At 39.1% G+C, this 27,363-nt stretch overlaps 2 protein-coding genes across 5 annotated transcripts in view; both read right to left on the reverse strand.

The window, feature by feature from the left end:
• Positions 1-27,363, reverse strand: part of BBOX1 (gamma-butyrobetaine hydroxylase 1) — a 483,622-nt gene that overhangs the window by 126,545 nt on the left and 329,714 nt on the right. The window lies entirely within an intron of this gene.
• FIBIN (fin bud initiation factor homolog) lies at positions 15,406-17,643 on the reverse strand. Its single transcript, XM_055282103.2, has one exon. The coding sequence runs from the start codon at positions 16,997-16,999 to the stop codon at positions 16,364-16,366; it is 636 nt and encodes a 211-aa protein (XP_055138078.1). The 5' UTR covers positions 17,000-17,643; the 3' UTR covers positions 15,406-16,363.

Raw genomic sequence — 27,363 nt, forward strand, 5'->3', positions numbered from 1 at the left:
AGCTGACTTATAATTTACTTTCTAGGTGTCTTTTTCCCTAAATTTTAAACTCCATGGAAACAATTGCTCTCTGTCTTGCCGTCTGCTATAGTTTCAGAACCTAGCAAAGAATGTTCATAAATATTTCTTAAATTGGATAGAAAGAACTTATCTTTAAAGATAAATTATTAAATAAGTTTTCCAATATTTGGAGTATTGAATCAAAGATTCAAACAAAGGTCTGAATTAATCCAGAGTCTGTGCTTACTTGTTGACCTGAATTTTTTTATCTTTCTGTATACTAACTGGTAGTATTTTTGTGTTAAAACTCATCTCAGAGTTTTATAACCATGAATTTTCATTTCTTTCATGCCAACAATTTATCTGTCTTTCTATTAAGAGAGCCAAAACTAAGCTTTAATTAAATACCAAATTTAAACACAGATAGAAACAAGCTACAAATATGTAGGTATATAAGAAAGAAGACATTTTTCCTTTAATCTAGATTTCTAGCAGAGGAATAGAGTAGACTTCACATCTTCTTTTGTTGATCAGTTTTTCTAAAATTAATTTTCTTATAATTCAGGAGATTCCTTACCTACTATATTAATAAGTAGTTAGCAACTGGATTGTCAGCAAGTTGCTCTAAAAATATTTGGAAAAAAAGTTTCACCCTGCCACCAAAGAAAGTTTAAAGTGATAATGTCACTTATAAGAGAATGGTAAATTAATAAGTAATTAGAAATAAATGTTTTCTCACTCCCATCCAGGACATAACATGTGAAGATTTTATCAAAGCCAGCCTTCCTTTTCCTGACCTCCCTCACCAGGACTAATCCTTTTATAGTTATAGCAACATTAACTTCTCAGTTGCCGCATATATCATAGTTACAACTATCCATCTAGTCGCTTAATCTGTAAATGTTTTCTGAGCTTCTGCTTTGTGACGGGCATTGTTGTGGACATAGGGGTTACAGCATGAAACAAGGTGCCTGCTCTCACCAGGTTTTTCTCTTGTTGGGGAAGACAGACAACAGATAAATACATAAAATAATTTTAGGTAGTAATAAGAATTACAATAAAAGTAAAACAGGATACTGTGATGAAAACGGGATGTGGTAGAGGCCTACTTTAGAAATTATGTGTCTTAGCTATCTATTGCTACATACAAATAACTCTCATAGATTCTGTGGCCTAAAACAATACAATTTAAAATTTCCACAATTTTTTAAGTTGACTTGGTTTAGCTGGTTGGTTCTTCTGCTCCACATTGTGAAAACTGAGTTAACTCACGTGGCTGCATTTAGCTAAGAGGTCTTTTGGCTCAAGCATGTTGAACATGGCCTCTGCCTTTTTTGGGTGGGTGCTTTCATTCAGATGTCTAGCCCAGCATTCTTTATACCTTAGTGGCTAGCATCTAAGTAGAAAAGGTGGAAGCTGCTGGGCCTTTTAAAGTTTGGGTCCCAAACTGTCACAGGTCATTTTTACCATATTCTATTGGTCAAAGCAAATAACTAGGCCATCGAGATTCAAGGAGAGGGAAGAAAATGCTACCGTCTGTTGGATGAAGCACAATTTGTGGCTATCTTTAATTCATCAGAGGATATATGAGTATTTGCTTAATGACACTTTCCACTAAACTTTAAGCTCTGAGAAAGCAGGAATAATATTTAGTATGGCTCACTATTGTTACACCAGTGTCTAGCATTGGTACCAAATGAATGACAGTGTCGACAAATGCTAGGAAAGGATGAAGAAAGCAAATACTTTGCTCTCATGTTACCTCCTCCCTTTCTTATGATCATGAAATGCATTGCGAATGGATCACAGAACTCTTTCCTGTGGGATCCTAATACGACCTCAAAAATCTGCTTGACACAGTGATGCAAGTAGTCCTTTGCCAATGAAAATTGTCATGTATGTTACTCACCATGGGCAGTAGCCCCAGGGAAGCCTTTAGGAAGTTGGAAAGAACTAGGCTTAAAAAGACGTGTAGGATTTGGAAGTGCAGAAAAAACGAACCCAGGCTTTCACTGGCTTTTATTGTTCCTTCAGATGAATTTATACAAGGAGTCTACTCTTTGCAGATAAATTCTAAAAAATAACAAAACATATCACTCACTTTCTGGGTGAATGCATCCTTTTGAGGTACATGATTTTGTGAGTATACAACAATTTGTGTGTGAAGAAAAATGAGCTTCTCTCTCTAGGAAGGTACAGCCCTGGTCTAGGGAATGTGGCTTGACTTAATGCTTTGATGAATCACACAAACTCCCAGGCATATAAGACATATTTGAGAAGGTATTTGAACATGAACAATGGCAAGTAGACATAAATGAAGGTTATGCTTGAGTTATTCATTTTTACCTCTAGAATTCATTTTTCTTATAAGCCATAATCTTTCGGGTTGAAGGTATTTACCTACAATACTTTATTTTAGGACTGTTGATTCTACCCTATGAACAGCTGGGCTTACAATGATAACTAGTTAGCATCCAACAATGATTATGTTTCCTCCATGTCAAAACCACCAAGTGAAAAATGAAAGCACCAGCCAACCAGATGTTTTGTCTACATCATGCCAAACTATTAGTTAGAGTAAATCAACTCCACTCATCCCCTTTAATTGTCCTGCCAAATTGCAGAAGAAGTCATAATCAATGGGAAAACCAGAAATCCAGGCTTTTGGTTTGTTGAAGTCAAGGAGATAAAAAGGAGATAAAATTAACCTGTTGATTAATGCTTTCACTTTTCTTTTTTTTTTTTTGAGATGGAGTCTTGCTCTGTCACCAGGCTGGAGTGCAGTGGCTCGATCTCGGCTCACTGCAACCTCCACCTCCCGGGATCAAGTGATTCTTCTTCCTCAGCCTCCGAAGTAGCTGGGACTACAGATGTATGCCACCATGCCCAGCTAATTTTTGTATTTTTAGTAGATACGGGGTTTCACCATGTTGGCCAGGATGGTCGATGCTTTCACTTTTCAACTAGATGTTGGGACACCATAACCACAATTCAATATAAAACGTGAATTTGTATCAGGCTACCTGGAACTCTCTGGTATCTCTAAGTTCCTATATTAGACACAACTTTGCAAAACGAATTATTCTAAAATTCTATTTTCTTCATGCCTTGAATCCTGTAATATACCCATTACTTTGGGAAAGAAATCTTAGCTATCTTAGCTTAGATATCCAAGATCCTCAATCTAACTGCCACCTCCATTTGTCCCACTACTCCCTTATGTTTTATATATTATAGCCCAGTGTTTCATCACCTTGATACTATTGACATTTTGGACTGGATAACTCTTTGTCATGGAGGGTTGTTATATGCACTGCAGGATGCTTAGCAGCATCCCAGCCCTCTACCCTTTCCTTTCCATGTCATTCTCTTTTCCTAGTGCATGTGGTTCTTCTTCATGGATAAACTTTTTGTCGGGAAGAGAAGTGGATAATGTGTTTGTCCAGTTTCTTTCCTTTCTACCAAGAGCCAGGAGGGAGATGGGAAGAGAAGGAGAGGCCAAACAGGCAATGGGGAGGGGAAAAAGTATGGACTCATTTTAATTATTTGATCCCTTCATGTTAATAGGACAAAGATTGTTTGCTATATATACATTACTTTACATCTAGTGAAATAGTTTAACATACGTGCCAGACCATATACAAGCTAGACTCTCTCATTTGTTCCTCTTTAAAGTCCTATGAAATAAGGCACATTATCTCCATTTTACAGAGGAGGAAACTGAGGCCCAGGGAGTTTCAGTTATTTGCCACAAACAGCCCATACAATGAGGGGAACCATGATTCAAGATATGACAAGCTGTGCCCCAAAGCCCCTGCTTTAAGCTATGTTTTAAGTTTATAATGGTTTAGGAGATGTTATCCTTGAGATAGTTTGCTTTGGTTTCATCTTCCTGTTATTGAAAGATGGATCACCTGAGAGGAAAAGCCAATTGAATTTCCATCTTCCCTGTGTATTTCCATTCCAGGGCTTTCACTTGCCTTTAATGACTTTCTCAGGCCTTCCTCTTGAGTGTGAGACCTTCCAGGGCTGAGCTCAGCCTGAACATGAAGCTTTTGGGAAAGAGTTAGGAAAGTCTGTTCAGCTATTTTTTAAGAAGAAGAAGAAAAAAGATATAAAGTACCATTTATCCCATTCCCCAAATAACTTAGTTTTTGGGATCTCAAATTCACAAGTGGTCAGACTTTTATGAGAAAACTCAGAGTTAGTTGAAAAAGACTTGAGTGTAAGAGTCTTCCCTCCTTTCCCCTCCGTGAGCACAGGTGAGGGTGAAGCACGCTGCTGTCAGATGGTTGGCAAACTTGTTACAGAAAGGGCTGAGGTTTCCTTACATATAAAGTTCGTCAGCCATGGCAGCTTTGGGTTCTCATTAAGCCTGTTTCTCCTTCATTCTCCCTCTGCTCTTTTCCCCTACACAAGGTCTTCTCCAGGTTTGCTTTTCATTCTACAAAACTCACGAGTGCCAAGTTTAAACAAAGCATCCGACTAGGGTTTCATTTATTTATCCATTCAAATATATATGTTGAACTTCTACAAAATGCTAGGTAAGATGCTAGGCATTTTACATATGTTATTTCATTTACTCACCCCAAGAACCCGTCAAAATGGGTATTATCATTACTGATTTAAATTAAAGAAACCCAAGTGTCAGGTTCATGACTACGTCAAATGTCATAATGAGGTCCAAAGGGAGTGGTTGGATGAGCAGAAAGAACACTCGGGGCCGCAGGCAGGTGAAAGATGATTTTATTCAGCAGCAGCTCTCATCAACAGCTTTCTTACACTAGCTCTGTCTTTATCTCGGCTGTCTGCTCCGGCTCTGTGACTCCTGCAGCCCCCATGCCTGCAGCTGCATGGTTGGCTCTCCCTTTGCTTCAGGGTCAGCAGCTTAAACCTTTCTGTGTTTGGGCATGGGCAAGCCTGGCTCCCTCCTGTCCATCTGCAAAGATGGACAGCTCTGACTCTGTTTCTCTGGGCACCAGTGCGCCTACACAGTGTCCACAGGGCAATTATACATTTTACAGACAACAGTGGCTTAAGGCCAAGGGGTGGCCTTCCCATGTTATGGCTACATGGCTGTGATAACAAGTGGAGTTAAACGCCTGCACTCTGAACTCACTGAGTCATGCAGGATGTAAACATCCTACTTCGGCCTATCCCTGACCAAAGCACAGCCATATTCCTTACACCAAGATATATTATATAAAGGTATAATATATCTTTATATAGATATATTTATAAAGATATATTATATCTTTATATATATCAAGATATATAAATTAAGTAAATTGTCCTTGGATATTAATATGAATGTAGAAATGAAATTCAACCTAGGGATTTGTCTTTCTGCAAAGCCCATGCTTTTAACTACTATACACCTTTTCTTCCTAGCAATAAACCAGAGCTGGGAGATCTGGGTTGTTGTTTATGTTACATAAGGAAGGGTAGCAGGAACTGGGTATGTTGAGGCTGGCAAAAGGTGCCACCAGATATTCGATTAATTTGATGTGGAAAAGGGATAAATAATTGGGGGCTGTGGGTTTTTGAATGGTAGAAGATACATGGAGAAAGATTTTAGTTCAAAATGTAAAAGGGTTTTAGTTCAAAATGTAAAAAAAAATTTTATGAGTTACAACTCTACCACAAATGAATGTACCCACCTCCCTACCCCCAACCTGACCCCAGCCAGAGAGAAAGGAGTACCCATAATTTGAAGAATTGAAGCACAGCCTGCATAATCACTTGTCAAGGCTGTTCTATTATAAGGATTCAGGCAGCTGGTGACGAGGTAAATAAGATGAGCTGGCTTTGTGATTCTGTGACTTCTTGACCTTAGTACCAGGAGTCTATAGGACCTGGAATCAGTTTCTTCACCTGTTTAGGCTTCTCCATTTGTTAACGTTATTTCTCACTCTAACGTTCTTAGACTATGTAGTTCTCAAGATTAAAACTATATCTACGGATATAATTACAAGTATGGTTTTTTACTATTTTAATCTGACAGAGGTTAGCATAATGTTGACATTTTGAGTTTTGTTCTATGGCTTGCTGGCTCAATCCTGGCAAACTTGAGCCTGAAGTCAAGGTCTTCTCTTACTAATTTACTCTTATTTCTTTCTCAGTTTAATCCAAAGTCTGTTTTATTTAGCATCTGGGATCACTGAGGAAGAACTTGTTTTACATATTCCCAACTCCCAGCCTGAGGATGCTGTGGTCCTTCTAGAATTATGGTTCAACTATAAAGAAGGGTGAGCCAAATCAAGAGAGACTGTCAGCCAGAGAAGGGACTTGTGGCAGGGCTGGAGATCAAGGAGAGTGACAGAGGATGTCTGGCACAGGCATCAGGTGACATTCTATAGGAAGTAGAACAGTTTATAAGCAACCTTCCTAAAGGGTTGTTGCAAGGATTACCTGTGTTAAATATATGTTACATGCTCAGAATGGTGTTACATAATAATAGATATAGTAGGTAATACCATCTGTTTTGTTGTTATTACTATTTTTATCCTCTATGTGCAGCAGCAATTGTACTTAGTAGGTGCTCAATAAATAGGTGGTGAATGAACAGAGGAATGAATAGCCCTTTGGAAGGTAGTTTTTTTTTTTTAAAAAAATAATGATTTAAAGGCAAAAGTGGTAGTTGCATCTTTTGGTAATGGTAAGAATTTTACAGAGGAAATGGGAAAGCCCTGTAAAACCTGACATCCTTTGATATCATACCATTATTGTGAACTGTCAGTCCAGATATTTCACTGTGATCCTTTTTATGGTGAAACTATTGGAAATAAGAGGGCCTATAAAAATATGATTATGAGATGAGTATTTATCATTATTGCCTTTGCCAATTTCTAAGCCTGAATGAGTTTTTGTTTCAGCCAGTTAAAGATTTTTCTTTTTCTGTTTTTTCTTCAAGTGATCCAAATGCCTTTAATTTAGAAAAGAAATATGCATATTTATTCTTTATATTTATAGCTAAATATATACATGTATTAATGTTCACTGGGTCAATTGTCTCCTCTTGTATGGAAAAGCGTGCAAATTCAAGCTTCTTCTAGGGATGTGTGAGAGAGGCCACCAAATCCTATCTTGAGTACTTGTTCAATTGAGCCAAGGCCTCTTTGCAGCCCAGGTAGAAGTTGCATGGAGAGAAGCAGGCAAGCTGGAGAATTGCCAAATTGCCTTCTCACTTCAGCAAGTCATCAAAGTTTCATGCAAATGTACGCAGGTACTCTCAGTGAAGCTCGTGTACACCAGACCTGAAACAGGGCTTGAATCAGTCCAGTCTACCAGCTCTGCTAAGCTCCTGACCTTACAGTTAGGGATACCAAATCATACAGTTAGAGTCTGGGGTTGTAGAAGGAAGTGTGTGCTGTCACCCTGAGGTCTTCCATACTGAGATCACTTGGGATGTAGCCTTCAGTCTTGTAGGCCTAAAAACTGGAATTTTCCAGGCTACCCAGTATTTAATATATAGTTAATGGCTCAATAAATACTAGAAATTAATACTGTTATTTTCTCTAACTTGGTGGCCTATTGCCAAGTTTTGAGAGTTCTCTCACTGTTGCTGTCTATATCCTGAAATTCCCAAGTTACTTTCGTGTGCATCACCCCCCATGCACAAGGCATAAAGTAAAGGTCCTGTTAACATTTGGAAATAAAGGGTAAGAGAATTTTCTGTTATCTCGTGCTGCAGCATTCATTTTCTTGGCCCAAATGGGGAAGAGGTGTTTGTGGTGCAGACACACATATAGGAATCTTATATGAATGGGAACAAACACATATTTGGCTTCTGAGGAGCCTGCCAGGAAGAGGAGGTCAAGACTGGCTCATAGAAAATACATAGAATCCCAAAGGTGTATTTGAAACACAACTTTTTCAGCCAAAGAACATATAAGGTATTCTTTCTTAAAAGAGGATCCTCAATGAACTATATGTTGCCAGATTGTGTGAGAATAGTGACATTATTTCTCAGTCTTATGTTAAGCCCCTTCCATACATTGGCTTACCAAATCCTTACAAGAACCCTGCAAAGCATGTGTCATATTCCCCACTGTATATGGAGGAAATTGAGCTTCTAAGAGGTTGTACAATTTGCCCAGATTCCCCAGCTAATATGTTGCAAAGGCACAATGTGAATCAGTTTCTGCCTTTACTTCTTTAGCTTCTAACAGTGAAATCTATACTGTCTGGAGGCAAAGAGGGAAAGAGAAAAAAGGAGGAGAGAACAGGAGAGAAGGGAACTGGGGCAGGAGAAAATGGATGTTTGAAGGGTAGGCAAAAATATAACTCAGAGCAATGCAAACTCACTAGCTAGATTTTCCACTCTTTATAATTTAATCTATAGTAGCATCTGGTGGAAATTGTTAATGGTCAACTCATGGAAGTGCCAGCAAAGCTTACATTTTGAAAGTTGAGTGGAGCATACCCGTTTGCTTGGTCTTGGGATGAGAGTTGGGAAAAGATCAAAGTGAGAGAAGACATTCAGGAAACACATTTCTTTAACTGCCTGCAGGAGGAAAGTTTTCACAACTGGAAAATGCAAGCCATTACTGCCAACCCTGGAGCATGGAGACTTTACCTTATTAATCATAGCTGTCAGGGTCCTTTCAGTAAACAGCAAGCTGTTGACATACAAAATATCTTCTGTATTTCATGGAAAAGCAAAAGGGGAAAATGGTAAAATATACAAGTCATCGAAGTAAATGCTTACTAGAGTCAAAACAGAATGTTGCATGACCTTACTAAATTCAAGGCAATGTAGAATACTGAAGACATTGGAAATCCTCAAGAGAACATTTTTATATTTAGATATAGCTTATATTTTTTATATTTAGATACAGCTCTTGTGAGGAAAAATGCAGAATAAGTACAGATGCAGTGATGACGAGATCACTGATAAAGGGAAGATGTCTAAACTCTAATGCAATGTTTATATGTAATTGTAAAATACGTGAGGTATGCGTGTGGTTGACTCTTCACCTTTATAGATCTGTGGATTCTAGTCCATAAATAGGGTAAACAGGGCTTGGGCTGGTGGGCAGAGTTGGGACTTAGAGTCAGAGAGGTCATCTGGAATCCATACATTACCTGATATAGTTGGTAAGAGAAGCTAAATCCCATTCATACACTTCTTTAAGAGTCAGGAGAGGAAGGTGGTCAAGAATCAGAGGGAGGCAATGCTAACATCAAACCCAAAAGGGGATAAATGGAATTAGAGATGGAAAATTGAATCAATGTAGGAGCAGGTTGGGAAGAATGTCACAGATTTTTTTGGGAAAAAGCCATAGTAGGACATATCTGTGTAAGATAAATACCAGTTTCTGCCATTTTCACCACTACTACCTTAGACCATCATCTACAATTGGCATATCTTAGGAGCTACCTGGCCAAGTGGCCTTCCTGCTTCCATTCTTGCCTCTCTGTAGACTAATCTTCCATAGTGGTCTTTTTTGTGTAAATCAAGCAATACTACTCCTCTGCTTAGACACCCCAGTGCCTTTCCATTGAAGTCAGAATAATATCCAAATTTCTCATTATGGCCGTCTAGTTCATCTGTTACCAAACCCCAGTTGTTCTTTCAACCCAAATTATTTTATTCTTTCTCTGATTTATTCTGCTATAATTCCGCTGTTTTTTTTTCTTCTTTTTTTCTCATACACGTAAAGTTGTGTCTGCTTGAAGGACTTTGTAGTTGCTGTTCTGTTACCAGGAACAGTTTTTCCTCCGACATTTACATTCTTGGCTTCTACCTAAGATTTAAGGTTCAATTCAGAGATCTCCTGCTTACTCAGAGGGGTCTTTTTAAACCTTCTTATCTAAAATAGTACATAGCACTTCCTAATAGTATATATTTTTTAGTTTGGGAGACCTGTATGGACAAGAAATCATTTATTTATTTATTTATTTTGTAAGACAGAGTCTCACTCTGTTGCCCAGGCTGGAGTGCAGTGGCACGATCTCGGCTCACTGCAACCTCTGCCTTCTGAATTAAAGTGATTCTCATGCCTCAGCCTTTCCCAAGTAGCTGGGATTACAGGCTTGCACCATCACACCCGGCTAATTTTTGTATTTTTTGTAGAGACGGGGTTTTGCCATGTTGGCCAGGCTGGCCTTGAACTCCTGACCTCAAGTGATCCGCCCACCTCAGCCTCCCAAAGTGCTGGGATTACAGGCATGAGTCACTGTGCCTGGCCTAAGAAATCGTTTTATATTGGGATTCAGATATAAAGTATAACAGAATGACCGAAGAACTTGCTAGCTGTGAACACTGGACTGCAGCCTGCCAAATGGTGAATACCATAAACTGTCTATGCCAGTTCAGCATCTATAAAAAATTGTTATAGTCAATGTGATAATGCATGTGAAAGGGCCTGGAAAATGTAAAAGAAGCCGGTTGCTCTTAGGCAAAGAATCATGGAGTGAGTGACACATGCAGGTATCGGGAATTTATATTTTACCCAACATAAATTCAAGCAGAGAAAGAAAAAGTTTCTTCAAGAAAATGTGGTTTTGAATTTTTCCAATTAAGAAAATCATATAAGGGAAATATTCATTTTGGAGGCCATTTATCATAGATCCTAGAATAGGAAGACAGTTAGCAAATTATGTGTCCAGTCTACTGCCTTCAGAAAGGGAAAACATCATTCAGGGACTATCAGGAAAGCAAGGTGGTCAGATTGTGTTTGAATATTGACTCCATTCCTGTCTAGCTAGTTCAGGAAACGTAGTTATTTAACTGCCTGCAAGAGGGAACTTTTAAACACTTAAGCTCTTTGTGTCTTATTTTCTTTATCTGAAAAACTTATAAAATATAACATCAACCTGGAATATAATTCTAACCAGATTATATAAAATAATATGTGGAAAACACTTTGAGCAGTGCCTGTTTAATAAACAGTAGCTATAATTATCTTCATCTTGCAAACAAAGTGACTGAATTTCAGAACATTTCAGGGACTCATTCAAAGTTATGCAGCCAATATATTGTAAGGCAAGATCTAGAACCTAGAACTTCTGCCTCCTGAAACATTGTGGATAGATCTAAGCATTTTAAAAACATTTATGCAATTAAATATTCTTAACACCTGAAATAGACATTGGTACAAAACAATGTATTTATTATAATAATTTTTCTAAAGAGAAGATATATACATAGATATGCATAAAAAGTATGGAAAGAAGTATACCAAAATGCAAATAGCAAGTATATGGCAGAAGGAGTTTGAAAATATGAATAATTTTGCTTTTCTTGTGCTACTGTGTTTTCTATATTATCACATTCGGCGGATAATGACTTTTTTTTTTTTTTTTTTGAGACGGAGTTTTGCTCTGTCGCCCAGGCTAGAGTGCAGAGGCACGATCTCGGCTCCCTGCAAACTCTGCCTCCTGGGTTCAAGTGATTCTCCTGCCTCAACCTCCCGAGTAGCTGAGATTACAGGTGCCTGACACTGTGCACGGTTAATTTTTGTATTTTTAGTAGAGGCGAGGTTTCACCATCTTGGCCAGGCTGGTCTCGAACTCCTGACCTTGTGATCCACCCACCTCGGCTTCCCAAAGTGCTGGGATTACAGGCTTGAGCCACCACGCCCAGCTGATAATGACTTTTGTAATCAGAAAATTGTTATTGAAAAGGCTAAACAACAATAATACTAGCAGCAAGAATAAAAATCCTGCATGTCTTGAATGTGTGTTTATGCCAAATCTTTGTTTTATTTGCACTGAGCTAAGGTTTGAATGTTTGGGACTTCCAAAACTCATGTTGAAATTTAATTGCCATTGTAGCAGCATTAAGAAGTAGGACCTTAATGAGGTTATAAGGCCGTGAGGGCTCCATGCTCATGGGTGTGGTTGGTGACAGTATAAAAGAATGAGTTTGGCCCCCTCTTGTTCTCTCTAGCCTTCTTTCTTTTCACCATGTTATGACATAACAAGAAGGCTCTCACAAGATGCTGATACTTTGATTTGGACTTCCCAGCCTTCAGAAATGTTAGCTAATAAATTTCTGTTCATTATAAATTACCCAGTCTCAGACAGTCTGTTATGGCAGCACAAATCAGACTAGGACACACTACTCTACATTTTCCAGACAATTCTAATTTAGATTCTTGCTGAGCTCCCATAGAACCTTCTACATACTCCAATCTTCCACATTGCTGTACTTGAATTATTTGTTTAGATGTCAGTTTCCTCACATATTTATAAACTATTATTATCCTGGGTACCTCACATAGTGGCATATTAAAGTACTTAATGAATGACATATCCATCGAGATCCTGAATTTAGAAATAGTATTCCTAAGAACCATTTTAATTCCACAATTACTAGGATGATTGAAAGAATCTCATTTTCTATACTGGTTAGTTACTGTTGTAGTTTTTTGTATTCTATTTACGTAATCTTCTTACGTCTCCAATTATTTTCTCTTTTATATTAACATATTCATAAACCATATTTAGCATTTCTATTTTCTATCCAATATTATTATTCCATATAAAATGTTACATCCCAATTTTACATGGAATTTAATATTACATTCAATATCAAAAATAATTTAATAATCCTCCTCTGAAAAATGCATCAGAAATTTGACCACACTGCCCCTTAGTGTGATTTCATATCATTAGTGGGTTTCATGGACATTTTTATAACTCACTAAAATAGTTTATAATCTAAGTTTCAAGGCTCCTCCAGGGAAGTTTTGAGCCCATTTCCTTAGCAGAGTTGTAAATGAGAGTTTAAAAGGCAATGAAAAGTGTGTGAACTATTGGACACAGCTTCTTGGTACTGCTGCGTATAACACACCTGCTGGCTTCTTATAGCTTCTGATGGCTTCCAGGAGCCTGGTGTTGGTGGTTGCAGAGGCTAAAGTAGCCTGGTGTCTTTCATCAACGGCCTCCAGATAGATAACTGTAGAACACTTCAAAATAGTTATATAGATGTTTTCACGTGGTCCAACTGAGAGAAGAATTAGTGGTACTGAACAATGCATCTCCCAGAGAAAGTATTAATGAATAATTCTATAAACAGGGAAGCCAACCAGCTTCTGACTGCCAGACATTATCAAGGATCTGAACTGCAGAGGACATTTAAAGTGGATAACTGGAGGCCCCTTTAATCCCCTATCTTCCACATTCTTCTTTTATTTGCTCTTAGATCTCATTAGAGAATCATCAGTTAAAACTGACAGCATAGTAAGGTATATAAGATATCACACAGTTTTAGTCTTGAAAATAGTACCTAGGCTTTCTAGGCCTGAGCAATAAAAATAATGATTATAACAACAGCAACTAACATTTACTGAGGATTCACCATGTCTCAGGTACTATTCTAAGTGCTTGACATGTATTACCTCATTTTATAAAATGCTTTCCTCATGCAGTTTGTTGTTAGAATTAAGAGAAATGACCCAGACAAAGTTCTTAGCACAGAGCCTTACCAATAATACTGACTTTTCAGAAAAGTTAGCTGTTGTTTAATTGTTGCTATACTTAACAACAACAGTAATAAATGCCTCCTCTTCCAAATAAAACTCTAAGAGGCTTTTTAAATTTCTCGATTTACAGATGAAGCCCCAAGGCTTTAGAACATCCCAGAATGACCCACAACCCAGCTCAGTGCCTGGCACAAATTAAGTAGTCAACAAATATAAAAATAATTAATATTCTAACTTGTATAGATTCATTTGCAAGTAGATTTTGCAGAGAAGAGAGTGTGTAGTTTTCTTTCGATTCTCAAAATAGTCCATGGTCTAAGAAATAAAAAGAACCACTACTTGAAAAAAGAATTTGTCACTGCGTGAATAACAAGGTCTAATAAGAATCATGAGGAAGTGGGGAGGAAGGATGTGAGTAGGTCTGGCTCCCCACCCGAAGAAGGTTTGGAACAGCCTTGTGATGTTATTCTCTGGGCTGGCAGTTCGGGATTGTTTCCTCTCCCCACCTGGAAATTACCATTTGCCCTCTGAGGCCATTTACATAAGACTCTGTGGGATTACTGGCTGTACATCTAGGCTTGAGTGGAGTGATTGGATGCCAGATAATTTCGTTCTGGTTTTGTAGGAATCATAGAATGTTAGCACGGGAAAGAACCTCATACATAAGCTATTTCAGGGTTTTCAAATTTGTAGCAGATGTGGTACCATTCCCCTTTCTGCACCCATGGAAGGTATCTCTAATTAGGAATGACACTCTTCACTTCTGTGTCTTTTGAATCCTTGATAACATAATATGGTATGGAAGCATTATCAATAGATTGAAATTAGCATGCACAGGAAAACAGTTTTCCATCACTATCACACGCCCAATATCCTCCCATTATAGCTGGGAAAATCAAGGAGATGACATTTGTAAGTCTATGAATTACCAGATGATTACTATGAAGTGAGTAATATAAATGTTTTGAGGCATGAATGATTGTGACTTCAAACTACAAACATTTTAGTACCAAATAAGATTTTATTTGCCACTGTTGTTATTTTTTCCTCATTTTTTCAGAATAAAGAAGGAAACTATTTTAAGTGATCATTAATCTTCTTTCTACACACAAGTCTAGAAAGCAACAAAAAGTGGGGCCCTGAGTAACAAAAAGAAGTTATAAGTGATTTTAAGTACAGTAAGTTAAGCAAAATTTCAGGCATTCAACCACTCTCTCTCATTTTTCAGTATCCTTAAAAAAATTAGTTCAGGAAAGTCCTGTATTTAAATTTAAGAGACCAGGGGCTGTTATAACTGACGGAGGATAAGTCATTTAGCCTTTCCCAGCCTCAGTTTCCCCTTCTGTAATAGAAAGATATTAGACAATTCATAGGAATGGAAAACATTTTCTTATTCAAGGGAGAGGAGAAAATAAATGTCTGTTGAACAGAAGAATATGAACATTTATTTATTTTCGTGTGTGTGTGTGTGTGTGTGTGTATCTGTGCATATATGCAACAAGAAAGCATATTTAAGGTGAGAGTAAGAATTAGCTAGGGAAAGACATTAAATAAAGTGCATCTCCACCTTTTAAAGCCATTAATTAAATAATATAGACCTGGCTTCAAAATTAAACATCATTGTAGTTTATAACTGAGGATGGCATGCTTGCTCTGCCTAAGGGTACAGGGTGTGAGCCTTGTCAGAAACTTTTCCAGTTGAATTTATGAGAGAAACTGGAAAAATTTGAGTCTTTAGGAAGACCTATAGAGATCAAATTTAAAGTTCTGGCAATGGCTAGATTTTTGTTTTCTTGTGAGGATGTTAGGGTGACTATGGAGAGGAGAATTGCCAAATATGTAACTATTCCTCTGCCTTCTTTATCATATACTTTAAGTAAACTGGCTTAAATCCAGTCCTTCTCTCTCCTTTTGCATTGGCCACTTTTTGAAATGTGAAAGTTACAGATGTAAATTACAAAGTAAGCCAGTATTATATGAAAACATGTTTATTGCCTGAATAACAAAACTTAGCTAAGGAGTTATTAGAATTAGAATTCCCCCTACTTGAAGTACAAGTTTCCAATAAACAAACAGAAGCAAAACCCCAAATGAGAAAGAATACATTGGTAACCTAAATCATAGGCATTTGGGGGTATGTTCATACAATCTATCTACTTCTTTGTAATTTACTATAGCACTGATGACAAAGCACAGACATACGATGAGAAAGAGCAAATCAGCGTATCAGTGTGACTGTGCAACCACTACAAAGCTTGGCCTTCTTAAATGTGGCCACTTTAACTTACACACACTCACAGAGGCACCAGAAATCTCCCTGCAAACGCGATTTGCCTATAGTTTTGTGGCAATACTGTTACATAAAACAAAAACAACTCTCAGACCGTGGTTAATAAATAAGAGAGAAAAGAAGAAGTAACAAACAACTTCCATGGGTTCGCAGGCATGCAAAGCAGCACCTTGAACCTCATTTGAAAAACAGGCAACTCAGATAGCTTTTGGAGCCCAGGAGTGAAGGCTAGAGGCTGAAAGGAGCTATGCACTATTATCTTTGGGTATTTCCACATAATCTGCAGGATGGGGAAGTTTAATTCTGCACCACATAAACTGTGCTCTTTTAGATGTGGCTGAAACAGGTATCTCTGCAGAATTAGAAACCCATCTAGAAATGGCATTGCTTAAAATTGTTCTTTCCAGGTGACAATTCCATAACCATCACATAAATAATGTACAAAAACAAAACTAAAAACGAAATCACTCAAGTGTCCAATTTTTCTCTTTTTAAAGATGACCTCAGATTTATTCTCAAAGTGCAAATCGGGATATAAAAAAATAGTAGGTATGGGGGAAACATAGCCCCATCTTCTGTCCCCCACCCTCCGAAACGGGGCTGATTTGATTCCCTCTCTCTAGCGTTTGTACCCATCCACCTATACTTTCAGATAATCGTTTTTCAGCCGACCTAGTCGGGTCCCATGGCTCCTAATGGTGAGGGCCAGCAGCTCGTATTTGTCCCTGAGCCCCACAGAGATGTCCAGTGTCTCCTTCAGCAGGGACCTGGTGTGGACCAGCATTCCCAGAAAGTCCTCGTTGAGCCTGCTCTCCTGCCGGCTGTCCTGTTCCTGGCCCTGCTTGAACTTGCTCTCCAGCTCAGTGAGGGATTTGTCCGAGTTGGAGTAGGCATCCCCGATCTGGTGGGACTCCCGCCGCAGGTACTTGCCATAGCTCTCTTCCCCGTCTAGGTCGTAGGAGATGCTTTTGCTGATGCCCTCCAGCACGCGCCCAGCATCCTCCACCTGGCGGCCCAGCACGGTGAACTCCTCCCGCAGGGTGAGGCTCAGCAGGCTGCCGGCCTGGCTCCCCTCCCCCTGGGAGCAGCGCCTGTGGTCACTCACCCTGAAGAGCAGCTGGCACTTCTCGGGGTCATCGTTCTCCTCATAGTCCCCATCGGGCACGAAGTAGTGGTGCAGAGTCCCATTGGACATCTCTGGGTAGAGGGGGCCATCGAAGTAGCCTTGACACAGGTGGCAGAAGAAACTCATGCAGAGGAACTTCAGAAACACCATTCTGGATATTCAGGATGGCCAGGGACCCCAGGAGGAGACTTTTCACCCAGGCACAAGGAAGGGAGTGTCTTTGCGAGTCAGCGTCTCCCTGAGACAGCGTCCGCCTCAGTCCCAGCCGGCTTGCTGCTCCCTGGCCCCCAGTCCCCAACAGGCTTCATGTGGCTCTGCACACCAGCGTCTGGGTAGCGCGGCCGCCGCAGCGCAGGATGCACCCACCCTTGCGCCCCTCGCTCGGTGGCTGGAACTCCTCGGGCACAGGCGTAGCGGGGAACCCCTCCTCCGGGGCGCTGGCGAGATGCTGGCTCTGTTGCCCTCCTCTCGGAGTTTCCCGTTGCTCCCGGGAGATGGAGTGTGTAGCTGGAGAGAAAGGCTCTTGCCCCCTGATAGTATTTCAATTTCTGGACTGGGTGGGAATGCAGAGCTTTTCCTTTGGCTAAAGATATCCTGAGGATCTGTCTGCTCTCAAATTACAGCTGGTTTCGTCACTTGGAAGCCAGGGAACAAGTTTGGAAAAGAACCTCTCACCAGGTCTCCGCTATTAAAGGTACAGGGTCGCTTTTTAAAGATTGGAAGGGAAGACTCTACAATAGAATTTAGCTCGAAAGAGAAAATGAGAAGAGAATAAATGGAATTTCCACCACAAAAAACCCAGGTTTGTTATTGACATATTGGGAGGGGGAAGGAATGATTATCCTGGAAAAATGCCATTTCACGTGTCTCAATAAATATCAGTTAGGTTGGATTTTTTGAGTATATCTATTTTTATCTTTAAAACTTTGTGGCTTTGAAGGCAAATTTAAAGTGTCAGAAATTACAGTTTTGTTTGAAAATGATTGGTTAATTAAAATTGATATCAACAATACTTTGGATGAAATCAAAATACTAAAGTTGCTTAATGTATAGTCTTTAGTATGTATAAGAACAGAAGCTGAAAAATGAAATTTTGCCAGCTTAGTAAGTTAAAGGACAATGAGATCCTTATTTAATTTTATGAAACAATGCTAAGCATCTGCAATGAATCTTGAAACTAATATTTTTATAGTTGTTGCCTCTTTTGAGAGTCTTGAAAGCTTTTGAAAAATGTTTCTGGTACTATTATGCCCATTTTCCAGATGGAGAAATGAAGGAGCAGAATGTTAAGCAAATTGATTATAGTCACACAGTTAGTTGAGCCAGAACTAATTGTCATAAGGTCTTTTAATTTAACTTGGGGGGAAAAAAACAATGTTTTTTTTTTAACTTGGCCATTTTAATTTCTAATTTATGAACTGATTGGCAAATGGCCATCCTAAAGGCCATTCATTTGTTTAATGAATATTTCTTGAGCATTTACTGTGTGCCAAAATCTATTTTAGGTAGTGGGAATACAGCCATGAACAAAAATAAAGACAAATCCCTGCCTTCCTGGCACTTACATTTTGGGAAATAGAAAACTTAAATTTGTGAAAATAGGTCGGGCACGGTGGCTCATGTCTGTAATTCCAGCACTTTGGGAGGCAGAGGTGGGTGGATCACTTGAGGTCAGAAGTTCGAGACCAGCCTGACCAACATGGTGAAACTCCATCTCTACTGAAAATACAAAAAAAAAAAAAAAAAAAATAGCTGGACATGGTGGTGCATGCCCGTAATCCCAGTTACTCAGGGGGCTGAGACAGGAGTATTGCTTGAACCCAGGAGAGGGAGGTTGCTGTGAGCCTAGATCGCACCACTGCACTCCAGCCTGGGTGACAGAGTGAGACCTTTTCTCAAAAAGAGAAAAATATGTAGATAAATAAGATGTAAGTTGGACATCAATAGGGCTGTGGAAGAAAGGAAACAGAGGAAGCATGGGAAAGCAGAAGCAGGCAACACTGCTGTTTCCATGGGTATTTTCTCTTTCTTCCTTGAAATGTAACTGAAACATTCATGTTGACTTGCCAGTGTTCCATACCCATCTCCCTCCCCAAATAATAAGGGACTGGCTTCATTCAGACTCACAGTGCCACACTGTTCTGGGACTGTTACACTTATTGTCATCACTTTCATGGATATAAGCAACCCAGACTCCTGCAGAGAAAATGAGAAGTCTGGTTAAGTAACTTGATATTTTGCTGATGTGGTATCACATGCTTAGAGTTTCTGAAGCATGTTGACTGCACATTTTCATTCTTATCCAGATACTTAGCATCATGGAAACATAGACCAAAGGGGTTTTCTTACTGTTTATGCCAAGTGGAAGACCAGGGCCTATTTTCACTCTATCCCAGAAGAAAACTACAACTTCCTTCAGCTGAAAGACTGGACTGCTGGACTCAAGAGCTACATTGCTTCATTCCTTTTTCTCTGGGACATTCAGAAATGACAACAGATGGATTCATATTGGCTGCCTGGCCAAAGAAGCGAAGAGGAATTTACTCTGATTCATTCCATTTCTTGCACAATCTCTCTCTGACTTACTAACCAATTCAATCAAGCAAACCTATATTAAGCACTTACTACTTGTTCCTCACTTGCAGGGTGCAGTATTAAGGTAACTACAGACACAAAGATGTGCAATAAGAAGTTTCAGCCTACGAAGAGCTTGCTCCCTGGTTGAAGAGTCAGGCATATACCCATATAAAGTTATCATACGAAGGGTGAAGAGTGTGAAGAGTGTTTACTTTCTTCCTGCAATGACCTCATCTAGAGATACACACTCCATATTGTGTATTAGAAAGGAATAATTTTTGTACAAATAACTAAAAGTCCACTTCAGTCTAACTAAGGGCATTAACTTACAGGAAGCCTAGGATTAGATATTCAGAGAAGGCCTAGTCCAACCTAGTTTTTCTCTCACTATTTCTTGGTTCTGTGTCCTCCGCTTATATTCATGCATGGGCAGTCTCTTTCGTTTGTGTTCTAAGATGATTACCAGTGTCTTCCAGGGCTATGTGCTTCTTTATTCATATGTAACAGGAATGACAGATTGAATTTCCTGGTAGCTCAAATGCAGCTCCCTCAAATCAGCCTCAGCGGTCATGGCTGGCCTGATTTGGATCATGAATACGTCTTCAAACTAGGCTTACTGTAGTGAGATTTGGGATGAAACCTCTTTGCTTAAGGCAATAAGGGCCCCGTTCTGCAGCTGAAGGCAAGGTATCATGCAAACTACATGGCTGGGTGATTTAGTGTTCTGTTAGGGAAAGGAACAGTATGGGAGCACATTCTGGGGAAGTAACCATGAATAATTCCCCTACCTTATGTTTCTGTCTTCATTAACCACATCCAAGAGAAACTGCCACCCTTGCTGATAAGTGTTGACCAGTTGGGTATATGGAGGAAAACACCCTGATTTGTAGTATTTGTTGATTTCCTTAGTCTAAATACTCTCACAATGGCTAATGTCATTGAACTCAAAGTTGGGAAGACATGCACAGTGGTATACCATTATATAATCATCATACAGATACATTAGATGCAAATAACCCTGAGAGAATAGAAAATAGTAAAAATCTAGTAAAATAATTAAGAAGTGATTAGTTTTGCATATATATTCCCTTTATTTTAACATAGCTTGGTTAAAAGTTTAAATAGTTTACTTATTTATTTATTTATTTATTTATTATGTATTTATTTTTAGACATGGCCTTGCTGTGTTGCCTAGGCTGGAGTGCAGTAGCACGATCACAGCTCACTCAGCCTCAACCCTCCAGGCTCAAGTGATCCTCCTGCCTCAGCCTCCTGAGTAGCTGGGAGTACAGGTGTGCATCACCATGCCTGGCTAGTTTTCGTATTTTCTTTTGTAGACACAGGGTTTCACGATGTTGCCCAGGTTGGTCTGGAACTCCTGGGCTTAGGCAATCTGCCTGCCTTGGTCCACAAAGTGTTGGGATAACAGGCATGAGCCACTGCACCCAGCCAGTTTATTTTTAATAATGTCCATGTTTAACAACTGACTTGGAAAGTAGCACAACATGGCCTTTTGGTTAAATGCTTCATGTTCACTTTTAGTATGGTTTTAGTTCTATATTGTTCATATGTGCCCAAGTCCATCTTGGGCTGCTAAGGTTAGAACTGAGGTGGGTTTCTGAGGGTTGACCTAGAATGAATAAAGCCAGAGGAAATGTCTAAACACAGAGATGCCAGACAGAGGACTTTGAAGAGTGAAATCAAGAAGCACCATCTATAGTTAAGGACAGTAGTTGAGTTGAGTCTATGGCTGAAAACCAGGGACCAAATTAAAGGACAGAAACTGGGTGCATTTAAGCATAAAGGAGGACCTCAGGAGTAATGGCCAGAGTCGTATAAGTAAATAGGTAAGCATCATTGCCCAATTCCAGCTGCTTATATACACAGTGCCAGCAAAATTTGATAGCTCAAGAATTACTTATCCTTTATCATTTTCAGTGCACTTTAAAATTTTCTTTAGATCATTTATCACTTTAGAGAAGAAAAGTAGAAATTTAGGTTGGAATTATGAGCCTAAAGATCTATGTGACAGATCCTTAAATTCTGTGACTTCTCCTTGTCAAAGGTTTTTGTGATCTTCTTACTATTTCTGATTATTGTGATAGTATAACTTTCATAGAAAAGAGTATAAGGAGGTTTTGGGGAGATTAGGTTCCACTATGCAGCCTAGAAACCCAAAGGGGAGATGGAAGCCCTCATTCTCAAGATTCCCTCAAACTGTCAGGTTGAGTACATGAACCGTGTCAAAGGAGAAAAAAAAAAAACACAACAAAAACAAAGGGCGTTACTCTAAACCAGAATAGGGGTCTCAAGGTGGAAGGAGAGGGGAAAGCAAGAATAGAGGGGGAGATAAGGGGAAGGACATAGTACTTAGCACTTTAGGGATTTTAAAAAAATCAATTAATAGATAATCACAAGCATTTACTGAGCAGACATTGTTTGCAGAAGGTGAAAAGGACAGAGGGGGACAAGTGGATAAAAGAAAGAAAGAAAAGCAAGAAGAAGGGAAGAAAAGGTAGCGAGGAAGGAAGGATAAAGGGAAAGAAGAAAAGAAAGGGGAGAGTGAAACAAATTTTGATTATTTAGTCTGTGCTTTTTGTTACGTTAACTCAATGAAGTGAATATAATTATTTACTACAAGAACATTGGTTAGAGGCAGAGGGAGAATTAATTAAAAAGAATAATCACAAACAAACTTCCTATCAAATATAGAGAATAAAACACACCTATGAAGACAATGAGAATGCTTGCAAGGAAATAAGTATAATGTGGGAAGGGAGTCTGATCAATTCTCATAACCTTTCTGTATTAGTGAGAATATCATAATATGCTTTGATGTGCTATGATAACAGATGTCACAAAAATGCTAACATCAAATTCAAGTTCACTGCAGGTCAAGGTAACTCAGTAACTTTCCTCTATATAGCAACTCTGATGCACCATCTGCAATGTGGGACCTCCTCTGTTGGTGCAGCGGGTGACCAGGGCTCTGGAGAATCTTGTGCTGTACTTGAATGCACTGGCTCAGAAGTGACGCATGTCACTTTGGCATTACAGCCCTTTGGCTAGTGACATGGCCCTGCCTCAGTGCAAAGAGAAAGGGAGTCTTACCCTTTCATGTGCCCAGAAGGAGAGAAAAACCAGATGTAAATGCTCAGTAGGTGTCTCTATCACACTTTTCTGCAGGAAAAATACCTATTAGAAATGCTCTAAAACTGCCAAACAGCGAGTGAGTATGTAAGTTGTGAAATACATTCTACAGTAATGCAAATATTTCATATTTTCAGTCACGATAGAAAGCACAAGCAAAGAAAAAGACTACAAACAATTTATTATCATTATCAGATTCAATGAATCTGATCCTTTCTGCTCACTTCACCCACGAACACAGTACACACCAAATCATAGAAGAGAGGAGCTAGGGAGAGTCAGAGAAGTGGAAGTAAGAATCTGAAGGAAGGGAAGGAGATTGAAGGGATTGGTGCTACAGGAAGCTAGAGGGGAGAAAACATCCTAAGACGTAGGAAGACTACAGATCATCTTGGCTGAAGGGGATTCTGGGGACACAGGTACTAGATGTAAGGTATGTGAGGACAGTCAGAGAGGGGAGACAGGAGACAGTTAAATCCTCAATAAGGAGATGTAATCACTGAAGATGAGTGCAGGAGTTCATTCAGAAGAGGAGAGTGCTACAAAGAGGTAGGCTCTTGCACCAGAGGATCAAATAGTGTTTATCTGTACAGTAGTGTACCATGCCCATTTAAATATGTGAGAAGGACTCAGAGTTATTTGGGAGGAATTTGACTACCAATTTACACACTTTAATGGCCTCCCAGTGCACTTAGACAAAAATATAATCTCTTTAGCTGGCCTACCAGACCTTGAGTTGTCTGGTCCCAGCCTCTAAATTTCCATCTCCTGGGACTCCCAACTTAGTTTCCTATGCTCAAGCTATACAGGCGTCTGTAAATACTTACATCTCATCTGAAGGTCTTCACTCATGCTATCTCTCTGCCAGGATCCCCCTTTTGTAATTTCTTTCCTGGCTAATTCCAGCTCACCTCTCATATCTTGGTTGTAATTTCACTTCCTCTAAAAGCCCCTCCTTGATTTCTGAACATTAGTTAGTTCTCCCCATCATTCCCTTGTAACTGGATCACAGGAGGTACTCAGTGAATATGTGTTGGCATTCCAGGTTAAGTTGATCACTTCCTATTTAATATTTCAACAAGACGATTTTGTAGTTAGTGTTTCAATGGCACTTTTTCTTTGTTCTTTTATAGTATGTATTGCATTGTATTGGAATATTTGTTAACTTGTCTATCTCTCCCACTAGACTGAGAGTTCCTCAAGGGTATGGATAAGGGTATATTTTATTTGCTTTTATATTCCCTGTGATTAGCACAGAGCCAAGCATATAGCAAGGGCCAAACATTTGTTAGTTGTTGTGATAGCTAAACTGTAGAATTTAAGGAATTCTGTTATTTAATAATGGTCAAATAATTTGTCTGTTTGAATACATGTTTTGTCTGGCCAACAGTCAGCCAGTGATGGTCTCACTCAATCCTAATAATCTTGGCAAGAAAGAAAGGAGAGAGCCCTATGAATTCCAATGTTCAGAACATTCAGAAGGGAGTATCACTCAGAAGGGAGACTTTTGACCCATTCTAAGTAAAGTATGCAGCAATCTGTACATGTAGTCCTAGTGCACTGTGGTCTGTAAAGTAGAGAAGTATCAGACCACCCCGCAGGGTAATGCACGGTTTGCCCAGTAAAAATTTTCACTTTTCTTCTGTTGAAAGTGCATATCCTGGATTATGATCCAGGCAGGTCTGGAGAAAAATCAGACCTTGTTTATTTTCTCTCTGTAAGCTATGTTTTATTTTTCCTTGTCTTAGTCTGTTTGGGCTGCTATAACAGAATTCCATAGACTGGCTGGATGGCTTATGAACAACAAAAATTTATTTCTCACAGTTTTGGAGGTTGGGAAGTCCAAAATCAAAGTACCAGCAGATTTGGTGTCTGTGAGGGCCCACTTCATAACTCACAGGTGGTGGTCTTCTCACTATGTCCTCACATGGTGCAAGGGGTGAAGGAGCTCTCTGAGATCCCTTTTATAAGGACAGTAATCCCATTCATGGGTGCTCCACCCTCATGACCTAATCACCTCCCAAACATTCCACATCATAATATCATCACATTGGTGATTACATTTTAACAGGTGAATTTACGGGGACACAAATATTCAGCCAATTATATTTCTCATCATTTTAATTTTCAGGCTCAAAAGAACTGGGGAAATGACAAAAGGCAGAGAGTATAAGAAAGAGACTCTGCCAGTCTCACTTCAATTCTGCAAGCACTTTGTTCAGCAACCACAAAAGGAAACAAGGAGTAGATGCATCGATACAATCTGTTGGGGAGGGGGAAGGGTGGCATACAAAGAGTCTGCAAATGAATGCAATGGTTGGAAGTATAGTCATACACTGCATAACAATGTTTGGTCAATGCCACACCACATACATGACGGTGGTCTCATATGATTATAATAGTATACTTTGACTGCTCATTTCTAAATGCTTAGATAAGTTTAGATACACAAATATCATTGTAGTATAATTGCCTACAGTATTCAGTACAGTACCACGATGCTGTACAAGTTTGTAGCATAGGAGCAACAGGCTATACTGTATAGCCTAGGTGTGTAGTAGTCTATACTATCTTAGGTTTGTGTAAGTATTCTCTATGACATGTGCATGATGATTAAATTGCCCAAGAACACATTTATCTGAATGTATCTGCATCATTAAGCAATGCATGACTGTATACAGTGAGTGTCATACAATATGCACCTACCAGCATGTGCAAAGAAGGATGATCTGGGAAAGTAAAAGCTCATATCTATTTGGGAAGAGAAAAAGTGTCATGAGACTTTTAGGCCAAGAGCCACTGACTGAGGTTACTAAAGAAGAATGGGACTGAGTCAGTCTGTCTCCTTACTCAGTGCAATATGCTGTTTTCGGTCTGAACAAAACTTGTAAAGAAGGCCATAAAATGGTCAAACCAATGACATTCAGAAATCAGCAGGGGTAGGGAGTGGAGGATATGGCAAGGTTAGTAACAGCATCTTTCTTTTCTTTGTCAGAAAACAAGAACATCTTCCACTGTTATGCTTCTCGGTTCTTGGCTTCCTTTCTTCCAGATCTTGAAGATTTAAAAATTGTCCTGCAGTGAACAAGTCCTTGATTGGCTTTTTAATCCTAATCCAAATACAATTTTAATTCTAAAGAAATGCTGTTGGAAGAGGATAACAGAGGCTATTCTGGAGATGAATCAAAATGGGCTTGGCATTACTGCCTTTGGGAGCAGAAGTCTGATTATGCTTCAGAAATTTTATTTCCAGATTTTAGTTCCAGGGTGGAACCAACTTACTCCACTTATTTTGCAGCTTCGTTTGTCCTGCATAATAAATATGCACACTTTACTTCTCACTTCCTTTACCTACTCCTTATTTGACCTTTATTGCTGATGACCCTGATGACTTCAAATGTCAAACAGATGGAGGTGGAAGAGTAAGCTCATCCAGATGTTTGCTGTGTAAGAAATCACTTAAATATACTTTTTAGGCATAGAATCTCAATTAAGAGAATAATTTTGGTTACAACTATGATGCTCTTCAATCTGATCAACTTCAAGTAGGTGCTCAGTAAATAATTGTTGATAGAAATATTAAGCAAATAATTTTTTTACTTTGGTGTTTTTTATTTTATTTTATGTATTTATTTTTAAATTATACATTAAGTTCTGGGATAATGTGCAGAACATGCAGGTTTGTTACATAGGTATAAATGTGCAATGGTGGTTTGCTGCACCCATCAACCTATCATCTACATTAGGTATTTGTCCTAATGCTATCCCTCCCCTAGCCCCCATACCTGGGCAGATCCCAGTGTGTGATGTTCCTCTCCCTGTGTCCATGTGTTCTCATTGTTAAACTCCCACTTATGAGTGAGAACATGCGGTTTTTGGTTTTTCTGCTCCTGTGTTAGTTTGCTGACTTAAGAGGATACAGACTTGAGGTATAATTTGTCTTAGTCAGTTTTGTGTTGCTATAGCAGAATACCTGAGACTAGGTAATTTATAAAAATAAAGTTTATTTGGCTCATGATTCTGGAGCTGGAAAGTCCAAGATTGGGCAGCCCATCTGATGAGGGTTTCACACTTCTTCAGTTTATGGCAGAAAGTGGAAAGGGAACCAGGTGTGTGCAAAGAGACATGCAGGAGAGGTTGGAGTCACTGCTCTCTCAGGAACTAATTCATTCTCTAGAGAGTGAGAACTCACTTAACTCCTGCAAGAGGGCATTAATCTATTCACCCATGAAACAAACACCTTCCAGTAGACTCCACCATTTAACTCTGCCATATTGGGAATCAAATTTCAACATGAGTTTTGGCAGGGGCAAACCACTCCAAACCATAGCACAATTCATTCACGTGGTCAACACTGTCCGATAGGGGTTACATATGGTGTAATTAAGGATTATATAGACAGAAGAGACATATTCGTTCACTGATGACCTTTTCCTGCAATCTTTCTGTTTATGACAAATCAATCTTGATGTGTTGGTAGAGAGTCTGGGTCACAGCTAGTCATATGTTTAGCATGCTATGGCAGCTGTGTAAAGAATGAAAAGCAAACAAAACAATATAAAGAGCTATAGAAGACAAGTATAATAAATATTATTTCATTAAAAATGTATGTAAAAATCATTACAGTCACAATGAAAAGAACTGGGACAAGATTTGCAACAAGTTTTGATAAGAAATGGTTAATCTGCAATAATAAGATGGCCCACTAGAAGCAATGGTGTTCGGAGTCTCCCATTGAAAAAACCATAACAATCACGTGACTCCTTCACCAGCAACCAAGGGATCAA

This window comes from Symphalangus syndactylus, chromosome 6 (genome assembly GCF_028878055.3).
Source record: "Symphalangus syndactylus isolate Jambi chromosome 6, NHGRI_mSymSyn1-v2.1_pri, whole genome shotgun sequence".
Taxonomy (NCBI): Eukaryota; Metazoa; Chordata; class Mammalia; order Primates; family Hylobatidae; genus Symphalangus; species Symphalangus syndactylus.